The 12278-nt window shown below is 35.4% G+C and overlaps 1 protein-coding gene across 3 annotated transcripts in view; it reads right to left on the reverse strand.

Annotated features, from left to right (window-relative positions):
* Nucleotides 1-12278, reverse strand: part of GMPS (guanine monphosphate synthase) — a 65748-nt gene that overhangs the window by 42281 nt on the left and 11189 nt on the right. For 2 of the 3 annotated variants that reach the window (XR_551775.1, XM_008589784.1), the window contains exon 2: nt 1776-1954. Coding sequence is in view for 2 of the 3 variants with exons in the window: in XM_008589784.1 (XP_008588006.1) it covers nt 1776-1954 (179 nt within the window). In the remaining variant the exon portion in view is untranslated. Of the gene's footprint in view, nt 1-1775; nt 1955-10165; nt 10261-12278 lie in introns of those variants that run through there. The other variant, XM_008589785.1, reaches the window with a different exon arrangement.

Consider the following 12278-nt stretch of genomic DNA (forward strand, 5'->3'; position numbering starts at 1 on the left):
ACTCAAAAGATAAATGTGACATCTTTACAATAATGATTCTAAAGAGGTGTGGGGTTAGCCCTAAGGGCAGAACTGTAACCCAGCTCCTTAAAAATACAGAAGCTAAAATTCTATAAGACATACTTAATAATCAAGGCCTATAGAATCTCAGTATGTTATATTTAGTTTCATAAAGAATAACCACCACGGGACTGACTGCCCAGCTTCCCTTACTAATCTGCTAAACAACTTGAGGTTATAAGATTCTTAGTGCTATTAAAACATACATATAATGGACTTAGTCAAGGATAAAACTCAAGTAGTACTTAAACCAATTATGAAAAGTCCTATCTCAATCAACCTTGAGAAGAGCTAATCACTCTGAGTCTTCTATTTCTATCCCATTATTTTGAAACTAACTTGCAATCACAAGGCCCAATAAGCCATAAGTCATTCCAAATACCAATTTTATGTATCAGGCAGGTAAAGGTTATAAAACAGGTGCATTAAGATGTCTCTCATGTCACAAAACATTTATTCTAAAAAATGGATGGTCAAATAGATATTTCAGCAGAAAAAATTACAGTAATAAAAGCTATAGTGCCACAGTTTCTATTCCCCTACTACAGAAAAGAAGTACTAGGCACAAGCTAGACCTAGCAAGTGTTTATTATGATCAAGTGACAGGAAACACAATTAGATTCTATTGCCAAGAATCTGACTACTCTATTCTAAAACATTTAGTCTGGGTTAGTTTGAGGAGGTTGTTTTGGGTGAGGGGAATGGTGGAACTTGGATTTGACAGAGAGCTATTCAGATACCACAGTTTTTTGATCCCCTTTAAAACTAGTTTTTGCTGATAAATCAAGACAGCTGAATTAGACAAACTCAAGAACTCTTTCTTACTCTAAAATTCTACAGTTTTTAACTGTACAAATTCTAGTTTACAGCTGTTTTTAATTTGTATCCTAAGATTACAACAGAGGTCAACTTAAACCTACCTTTTCTAATTTCCAATTCACTCTACCTCAGAATCAAGAAATCACAGGATAATGTACACGTCTATGCTGTCTTTAAAAGTTCTTTTAAAAGCATTTTTTTTCCAATGAGAAAATGGTTAAGAAAAATAAAACATTTTGGGAGAAGTATATATAGCTTGTCTAATATTAAGATTCAAGAGCCAATCGAAGCCATAAACTGAAGGTGCTTTGCTTCTGGATAAAACTCTTAATAGAACATTAATTCCATGAGAAAAAGCATAGCATTAAACAGAATTAGCTGTTGAAGGAAGAAATTGTATACATGTTGGCTGTTGTTTTGACTAGTTTTAAGGTTACAAGTTATTGGAATCAGCGCTTATATTAGACTTAAGAAATCTTTTTCATACTTTAGAAACTAGTCTCTTGAGACAGGAAGCAAAAGAGACTTATAGTACACATATTTCTTCTCTTGGGAGTATTCCATCCATCTTCCTATGTATTTTCCTCTGATTGAATGATTTAGGATGAATAAATAAATTACCATAATAGCTACATCTAACTCTGACCCACAAATCCAAAGAAACATAAAATGTTCAAATAATAAGTTCTTTTAACTGTGAAATTAAAATTAAGATTAACATTTTAACTGAAACTTAAATTCCCCCCTTCCACAATCAAAGCCTTGGGAATGTCTTGTGAAACCATTCCATTCATATCTTATTTTCACAAAAAAATTCAGCGTCCAAGTAAATTAATAATAAAATATTCCGCAATCTAAGCCCAATCTCCTCTTAAAAATACTAGCGAAAAGTCTACCGGAATCCTTGTTCTTTTATGGCAAATGCTGGTGTTTCCAAGGGGAAGATTTCAGACTGCACGAATAGTTCCCTCACTCTTCGGTCTATGACTTTCCCGTACTGAGCACCAGCATCCAGAATGACAACGGCTCCTTCATGGTGGCAGCCATCCTTAAGGTCTCCTCCAGCATTCTCTAGCTGCAAAGATTAATACAAATATTATTTCAAAAACATATTCTTAATTATTAAAATTAGGGCTACTGAGGAGCCAAGGGCAGCCCTCTCCACCCAAAAACAGGCAAGAGAACATACCCGGGGTCCTGGGCAGGAGCCAAAGACAGCCTGTTCCACCTGGAAACAAGCAAGAGAGTAGGCCCAGAGTCCTAAGCCAGAGCTGAGGGTAGCCCCCTCTGCCCAGAAGCAGGCAAGAGACCATGCCAAAAACACTGCTTCCATCCAAGTGGCCCACCACAGCCATGGCTGTTGCAAAAGCAGCTTCACACCACAGCAGTAGCCCCACCCACCATCCAGAGGAGGCCCACCACTCTACTGTACTGACACAAGGTGAGTCTCCAGAGAAGAATGAAAAGAGAAGAGGCTGTCTCTCTCCTCAAAGCCCACTCTAGAACAACAGAAAAAGCAACTGCTCTACCAGATGACCAGACATCAACACAGCGATACTAGAAATATAAAAACCCAAGAAAACATGACACCACCAAAAGAATACAGTAATTATCAAACACCAGACCCTACAAAGCAGGAAACCCTTGAAATGACTAAAAAAGAATTCCAAGCAACAATCTTAAAGAAAATTACTGAGAGATATAAGAAGATTCAGACAACATAATGAAATGAGAAAAAAAGATCCAGGATACAAAGGAGGAAATTTACAAAGAGATTAATACCTTAAAAAAGAATATAGCAGAACTCAAGGAACTGAAAGATTCACTCAACAAAATAAAAAAACACAACTGATAGCTGAAGCAGCAGGCTAGAGCAAGCAGAAGAAATAATTTCTGATCCTGAAGACAGTCTTTTTGAAATAATCCAGGTGAACAATAAAAATGAAAAGAATTTTTAAATGAAGAAAATCTAAGAGAGCTAACAGACAACCTTAAGCATAAAAACATTCAAATTATGGATATTCCAGAAGGGGAGGAGAAAGGAAAAGGCATGGAAAAACCTATTCGACAAAATAATAATAAAAAACTTCCCAAGTGTAGGGAGAGACATGGACCTTCAGTTCCAGGAGGTTCAAAGATCCCCAAACAGATTCAACCCAGAAATATCCTTTTCAAGACATATTATAGTTAATTAAACTGGTAAAGCTCAAAGACAAAGAGAGAATCTTAAAAGAAAAGCATCAAGTACCTATAATGGAACCCCTATCAGACTAACAGTTTCTCAAAAGAAACTCTACAGGCCAGAAGAGAAGGGGATGATACATTCAAAACACTAAAGAACTAAATCTCACCACCTCAAAAAACCATAATGACAATGTAATAATGCTTCTGCTTTATTTCTGATTTTAGTAATTTCTGTCCTCTTTTTTCTTGTCAGTTTATATAAAGGTGTGTGAATTTTACTGATTTTTTTTTTGAAGATACAACTTTTGGTTTTTAATTCTCTATTTCATATATTTCTGTTGTTATCTTATGTCCTATTTATATTTGCTTTTGGTTTAGTTTGTTCTTTTTCTATTTTTCTTAAGGTATTACTTTGCATAACTGATTTGAGATTTTTCTTTTTTTTTGACCGGTAAGGGGATTGTAACCCTTGGCTTGGTGTTCTCTTTTGGCCAAGGGGATTGTAACCCTTGGCCAGCCCAAATTTTTCTTATTTTTAATGTAGGTGTTCACAAGTATAAATTTTCCTCTAGGCACTTGCAGGCTCATGATATGTTACACTTTGATTTTTATCTCAAAGTACTCTCTAATTTCCCTGTTACTTTTCTTTTAACCTATTGTTTATTTAGGAGAGTATTGTTTAATTTCCACACATTTGTGAATTTTCTGAATTTTATTCTGTTATTGTGATAACATATTTTCTATGATCTTAGTCTTTTTAAATGTGTTAAGACTTTTGTAGCCAAAAATTAAAATAAAGTTTACAATTTAAAAAAATTAGATCTACTTAAAAAAAGAAACAAAAAACAGATTACTGTCAGCTCCGAAAACACATAGAAATGAAAACTGTTAACTTACGACTTTCTTTTTTTTTTTTTTTTTTTTGTCTTTTGTCTTTTTCCGTGTCCGGCAACGGATCGCAACCCTCAGTGTTGCCCCCGTACCGGACCGGGGACCGGCAACGGAATCGCAACCCTCGGTGTTGCTTCCCGCGCCTCGCTCAGCCAGTGAGCGGGAACCAGTCCCTATGTGGGATCCGAACCCTCGGGCGGGAGCGCCGCCGCGCTTCCCAAGCGGCGCACTATCCAGTGCACCACTGGGCCGGCCCAACTTACGACTTTCTGAGTTGCCAATTCAAAACACTTCTTTCAAAGGGAAGACTTTAATACATGTCCAGACACAGGCATGCACACTTAGATTTAATAAAAGCTACCCGACTATGTGATATAGGTGCTTTTTGTATATACACCTTATGTGCATTATTTAATAGTAAGATGAATATACAGTCCAGCTGTGCCAAAATATAGTCCTGGTTAGTGCCCATTATACTGTCATTACTATTAATAATGACTCCTCTCAATCTCAAGTATCTCAGTTTGGACAATAAATTATATGGTCACTCTAAATAGTCACAGCATCCCCTTGAGAGATATACTGATGAGGAAACTAAAATTTTGCTGCTAAAGTATAAGCACAACCAAATTCACTTTGATTTTTTTGTATTACCTGAGGAAAATGATATGTATCTAACATAACACTAAAAGGGGTTTTAAAAATCTTATCTCTGTCAAATATACATTAATTAACTTTTTTCTGAAAAGCAGTTTGGCAAAACATAAAATTGTTAATTACGTGTGCTGAAATATTTATCTAGAATTGGCTTCAAAATAATGCAAAAGTAGATGAGTATGGATGAAACAGGATTGCCCAGGATACTGATATCACTGAAGTCCAGTGATGGATACATTAAGTTCACTGTACTAATCTAGTCTCTATCCTCTCTTTTTGTATATTTTAAATTTTACGTAAGAAAAAGCTTTAAAAATGTTTGTGTATCCTGGAAATCCACTTAAGGGAAGCATATACAACATAATCCCAATTTAATATATTTTATGTAAAACTGCAAAAATATGTGTGCATGTATGAAAAAGAAAAGCATGAATGGATATACACCAAAATATTAACGGAGTTTATATCCGAATGACGGAACTGGAAGAGATTTTAAAATTTTCTTTATATTCTTCAATATGCTCTAAATGTTTGCAATAAACATATTTTGGGAGTTATCCCCGCCCCCCCAGTTGTACGATTTGCACATTAAAAAAAAAAAAAAAAAAAGCCAGTCCTTTAATCACTTCTGTAACCCTTTTTACCCCTCCTCATGGTCCATTTATCTGTGAAAAATAAACGCAGATTCCACCTACAACATCACTATCTCTTCTGCTGCAGTAATAAAAAAGCAAGTCACAGCTATCTACAGAGGATGATTTGTAAGAGGAACCTAACCATAGGCCAGAAAGAATTATTCAGGTCACAAAAATGAAGGTTTTAATCACATGAATATTCAATGTAGAAAAATAAGATCACAGGAACAAGCTAAAACTTTTCCTTTCAGACCTTTACCCACTGGCTTGGTGCATACAGACACACCCCTTAAGAAACGTCTCTTAAAAAAAAAAAAAAAAAGATTAAGGAATTTTAAAGAACAAAGTTATTTTTGAAAGACCACTGTTATTGTATAAATTTCTCAGTGTCAGTCCCATTACCACCTTCGCAATTTTTTTTCTTTTTTTCTTTGACCGGTAAGGGGATCGCAACCCTTGGCCTGGTGTCGTCCACACCACGCTCAGCCAGTGAGCACACCGGCCATCCCTATATAGGATCCGAACCCGCGGCCTCGGCGCTACCAGCGCGGCACTCTCCCGAGTGAGCCACGGGGTCGGCCCCACCTTCAATTTTTACCAAATACAAGTACAACCTGTTTTTTTGTTTGTTTGTTTTGTTTTTTGACATTACAGGCAGAGCTCAATCTTTGCAAAGTTCTGATATGCTCGGCCCCACCTTCAATTTTTACCAAATACAAGTACAACCTGTTTTTTTTTTTTGTTTGTTTTGTTTTTTGACATTACAGGCAGAGCTCAATCTTTGCAAAGTTCTGATATGCTCAAAATTCAATTACCATGGTTTATATCAAGGTTTAATTAATTAACACCAGCCCCCAACATGGCTCAAATTTCAGTTATCATATATTAACTCTGAGTAATTACATAAAGTACAAACTTCACGGCCAGCTCTTCAATCCACAAGTCACCAGGTAAACAACAGATGAACAATATGATCAGTGACCAATCACCTCCCTTCTTTCAGAGTCTGTTGGTGATTGGTCACTGTACCACAACAGCCAAGAGTGCAGTTGTGCTGCCTCTTTGTCGCCCATGATAAACCCACAAGACATTTAATAAATATGGATAATCCAAAGAGGAAACTGGCCAACAAAGATTAAAGTGCAGCAAAGAAACGAAAAGTGATTATGCTGGAAGTAAAATTTGAATCCAATGTAAATGGAGTTATAGAAGAAATGGCTGACTATGGCAATGTTGACATCATAGTGGTTAAATCTATGTATGTGGAATATGACTCAAAAGTCTGTCTACATAAGTCTTTTATATATATATATATATATATGTATGTATAAAAACTCTAGGTGTAGTTGACAGTTACGCAGTTGTTCATTTTATGTAATAAACGTATAAAATGCCTTTAGCAAATAGTGTTTAAAGCTGAGAAAAATCTAGAAGTCATGAGACATCCCATAATGCAATAATACTGGATCTATATTTAGTCATATAAGTAATGCTTACCAATAATTAACTTTCATGTTGCCTAAATTACTGACTTTTCTTCCATTTGTCTTAAAAATTTAAAACATTTGTACATATTAAACACTATAAACAAAAATTTTTATCACAATTCATCCTAGTTCATTTTTCTCTCTTTTAATCTGAGTACACAACACACAGGCCTTCTATTGGAATTCCTTTAATAAATTACTATGTTTAAGTTTTCAGAGTTTAATAGGATTGGGAGATATCATTCTCAGTGACATACCTGTATAGTATTATCCTAGACTTTCATTGTTCTTGGTTTGTTAATAATTCATACACTGAGAAAATTCTTTTCTCTAATGAGATTTCAAGCCAGTAGGTATTCGTGAAAGACTTCTACTTAGTTTCTACACATTATGTGGGACCAACCCACCAATCTCCATTTTGTACCCAATTCAATTATTTTTCCTCCTTAACGGAATCAATCTGTATTTCTGATTAGAGCTTCATCTTCTTTTGCCTAACCATGTCTTCTGGATATTAAAAGTCATCCAAACCTCTTCTACCCTATCTATAAAATGCCAACAGTTCCTTTCACGTTCACTTGGGCTCCATTCCTGAGTATAATGAACTCAGTCTGAATGTACTATCTAACACAATGAATTAAAAAGCAGTTTAGCTTTGATTCAGATACTAGCTCTAGCACCCACACAAAGACATGCAGGCCTCCATACACACAACCCTAACCATGAAATTGGTTGAGGAATTCCATCTTCTCAGTTCTAATAAGTATAACCTATACATTATGAACACTAGGTAAAAAAATAAACTACAATTCTATTATCTTTCCCTTCTACCTTGAGTGAAAATTGAAAGTTAGCCCAGGGTTACAATTTATTATCTGATTTTTAAACTTTCTGAACTCACCAACCTAGTTTCCCCTTAGGTTTCAATTATCCTAAAACATGTCTTTCCAGAAAGTTAAGACAATATTATTTTGTTGACACATTAAACTATACTTATGGTGCCAGTTCTAAATTAAATAAGAAAATATGGCATTGTTGGCTTAAATCAAAGTACACTGTCCTTTGCTTCATGGTTTTTAAATCCCTAAAACGTTTATTATAGCTCATTTTTCTATTCAGTAATAAGCGCTGGCCAACTTAGGAACAAGGTTATCTCTGGGTAAATTTTAACCTGTATCAATCAGCCTAAACAAACCTGCTTATTTCTAAAAGTTGGCATCATACATACAAAAAAAGCTGAACAGTCAGTAATAACTGTTGCCATATTAAAATATTGGAAGGAAAAGTTCTAGACTATATTCAGTATGATTAGTTCTGTTCAGTTAAATTCATCAAGTTTTCTTAGGTTGACCCTTATTATCCTGACTGACTCTGCATTCCTCAGACTGAGATCTATTGTTAACAAAAAACACTTCTTTTGAAGATAATTTCAAGTGTGTGCACATGTGAGTAGCCTGTTTACAAAAACAAAGAAATAGAAACAGTAGATTTATAACCAAATTTTCACTTCCTCTCTCCAGTTCATCTTCTTGTACTATCAGCATACTAGAGATGACCTCAAGAAACGAGACACTTTTCACGAAGCAGTGAGGCTATGTCTTCCTAAATATACTGAGTTTATGAATAGTCTCAATTTTGCCTTTTATATGATCACTATTCCTAAAATACTTTTAAGACAATTTTAGCTTAGACATATACATTTCCTCCTTTTGAAAAACTGAAAACTTTAAGCAGAATGTTGCAATTTCACGGGTTTTTATTAGCATGTGATCCATCTTCCAAGATGTTACTATTATACTTCATAAACCCAATCTCTTTTTCTACATGTGGCCCTTTCTACTATAGTGCATACCTGATTTATACTCTGTTGGAAATGAACTAATAAAATGAAATAAATAAGTGAACTATTTATGAAATTGGTTTAAAAAATGTAATAATGGGAAGGAATCAAGCATGCAAGCTGCCTTTTTAGTACAAACTTTACCACAGGATAACCATATAGTTGATAAGGGGAAAGTTCTTTATAAAACAATTCCAGAAAGAATAGTAGAATTTGGGCTCGCCTATTAGCTCAGTTGGTTAGCGTGGATAACACTAAAGTCCAGGGTTCAATCCCTATGGTCCCTGTTACCAGTCAGCCATCCAAAAAAAAAAAAGAGAGAGAGAGAGAGAATAGAATTAGAGTCTCACAATTTGGCAATCCCTAACGAAATAATGTATCTAAGCTACTACGGTCCACAAAGGACTACTGGTGATCTATAAACTGTTACCAGTTCATGATAAGTACATAAATTTTATATAAGCATTCAGAAATTTGTGTAACAAGACAAAGTAATTTTATTTCTGTTAAATCTATTTTAAAATAAAAAAGTAAAGGCCCCCTTTATCTTTTTTTTTTTTTTTTTAAAGATGACTGGTAAGGGGATCTTAACCCTTGACTTGGTGTTGTCAGCACCATGCTCTCCCAAGTGAGCTAACCAGCCATCCCTATATAGGGATCCGAACCCATGGCCTTGGTGTTATCATCACCACACTCTCCCAAGTGAGCCACAGGCCAGCCCCCCAAAGCCCCCAATTTTTATTTTTATGTCTTAGATTTTAAGTTTCATTTCTCTGGAAATTTAGTGTATTTTATAGAAGCAGCAGACCCCAGTGGGATGGAAATTTTAAAAACAAACTGGTTCTTCACTGCAGATGTGTGAGAAGCACTGAACACTGGCTATTAAAACCATTAGGTGAAAGGCTGATGAGAGACTTAATAATGGATGAATAAGTTGGCAACACCTGAATCAACTAGTCGAGCTTAACATACAAAAAGAGAGACAACCAGACATATGTAACTCTTAGTGTGATGCAGTAAATAAACATAAATGAAAGAGTGACCTCGTATTGATAACTGCGGAGCTGGATAATAGGGACATGAGGGATCATTATATTCTTGCTCTACTTGTGTATATGTTTTCAACTTTCCATTCATAAGAGGCTGTATCACTGGCCCTAATTCTTCACCATTCCCTGTACAGGAGTACCCCTTCAAAACTTTCCAAGATTTCAGTTACACTTTTCAGATTTCAAAGGTGTGTCATCGCAAATAATCACAAGGGTGAGTACAGTACAAGAAGATATTTTGAGAGAGAGAAAAAGAGACCACATTCACATAATTTTTATTACAATACACTGTCATAATGCTCTAATTATTGGTTATCGTTAATCTCTTACTATGCCAAATTTATAAATTAAACTCTACCAGAGATATCTATGTAATAGGGAAAAACAGTATACAGTATATGGTTTGGTACTATCTACAGTTTCAGGCATCTACTGTGGGTCTTGGAACATATCATGTACAGATAAGGGTGGACTAGTGTAACCATGTCTTTTGTCATTTGACTTTGCAATTGGTCCTACTATAGGTAGAATGTATTTCCTCACCTTTGACATTGGGCTCAAGTATGAGACTTGCTTTGGCCGATACAATGATAGCAGAAGTGACAGTGTGCCATGCCTTAAGCAGTCTTGATGTTTCCACTTGCTTCCTGTGCTTCCACCATCATCATGAGAACATCATGAGCCTTCTAGTCTCAGGAAAAGGATGATGCCAATTAGAACTGAGCAAGCCAGCTGACCCACAAACTCATGAGCAAGAAATACATGCTCATGGTTGCATGCCACTTACATTTTGTGACTGTTAATTAGCATTACTGCAACAATAGCTAACTGATCTACCATAGTGAAATTTTAAAAATTAGTATCACATGACTTTCTGAACTGTTTCTACCACCAGTTAAAGTACATTAAATAAAAATAGTACCAAATCTCCATAGCAGGTTCTGTATCAATAACATTTTGTCAAAACATCACATTGCACCCCATAAATATATACAATAAAATAATAATATACTTTTGATTCTACTTTTCCTGGACACTTGTAGCAGAAATATATAAGAATGTAAGTCAAAATTGTACAAAATGGCTATAATTATGGTTAGCTCTGTGACCTTATCTTTATGATACACGTTAATTCTTTAGCTTTAGATATTAAAATATAAATGCACACTTTTTTAAAAAAATAAGGGGTAACTAATGAAAGACAGATATTAGAGAACAGAAATCACTTAGAAGCACTACTAGTTAACCTCTAGAGACCCAGGCCTGGTAAACCCAAGATGTGCCACATTAGATAGGACAATGCTTCTAACAGACAAACTGATAGAAATTTCCTTATTAAATACCTGAAAATAGCTTTTGAAAATTCAACACTAATACCAAGTTTTCATTTTTTAGAAACCCAACCTTGTTAAATCCACAGTGTTTCTCATTCTATTTTTCCATCAGCTTTATTGTCAAATTATTTTTTTAACTTAATTAATTCAGACTGCTATCAAATAAAGTGGCTCATTTCTGCTGGTACATGTTTTTGTTTATAAAGCCAATCTAAAAGTAGCCTGTTTGCCTACAAACTGCTTCCATTAAAATATAGCTGAATTAGGTGTTTTTACAAATATCCTTATTGATAAAAATACTATAATGCAACTTTTGTTTTTAAAGTTTATTTTACTATACCAAGATCTGTCTGTTCCAGGCATCAAGTAATCAATAATCCAAAATGGGAAATACCAAAACTTATAAACAAATTCTGGTATATCTATACACTGCAACACCACTCAGTAATAAGATGGAACTACTAATACATACAATAACACAGATAAATCTCTAAAACATTATGTCAAGTGAAAGAAGCCAGAATCACTGCATGATAATATGAAGTTCAAAAACAGGCAAAGCTAATCTATGGTTATAGAAATCAAAACAGTGGTTGCTACTGGGAAGGTGGAAGGATTGACTGCCAAGGGGCATGAAGGAACTCTGGGAGTGATGGAAGTGTTCTACAACTTGACTGGGATGGTGGTTACATGGGTACATATATGTGTCAAACAAACTGGACACTTAAAGATCTGTGCACGTCACTGCATGTACTTTTTGCCTCGAAAAAAAAAAAAAACAAGCAAAACAAAACACCTATTAGTGAACTTTTTCAAGCTACCACCTCTCCCCACAAACTGTAAGATAAGATACTGCCACAAGGAGCAACTGTTACCTTCAGCCTTCAAGGACACTGGATGGTCAATCCCTGGTCTGCCACAGTGTCAATTACAAGGCCAACACTCACCCAAATCTAAGAGCCTGTCTGTACAAAACTACAAATCAGGTTAAATCCACTTTTAAGAAAGCTTAAACTTTTATCTCTAAGAATTTTCAGTGTAACTCAAGCTATATCCACTCAAAGTATACCAATTACCTTGAGCAAAGAGTTACTTTCTCAGCCTAATGCTATGTTTTTACCCTATTTCACCCAACCAGATATTGGAGTTGAAACATAATTCACAGTTCATTACAACAATACAGCAATATAAACATGGTCCACCAAAATGTAACTTAGGGTCTCACACTAAAACTGATCACATAAAACAAGTATAGTGAAGGGGCCGGCCCGGTGGCGCACTGCGCTAGTGCGCCGCTTGGGAAGCGCGGAGGCGCTCCCGCC

The sequence above is a fragment of the Galeopterus variegatus genome, unplaced genomic scaffold (genome assembly GCF_000696425.1).
Source record: "Galeopterus variegatus unplaced genomic scaffold, G_variegatus-3.0.2 Scaffold5655, whole genome shotgun sequence".
In the NCBI taxonomy this organism is placed as follows: Eukaryota; Metazoa; Chordata; class Mammalia; order Dermoptera; family Cynocephalidae; genus Galeopterus; species Galeopterus variegatus.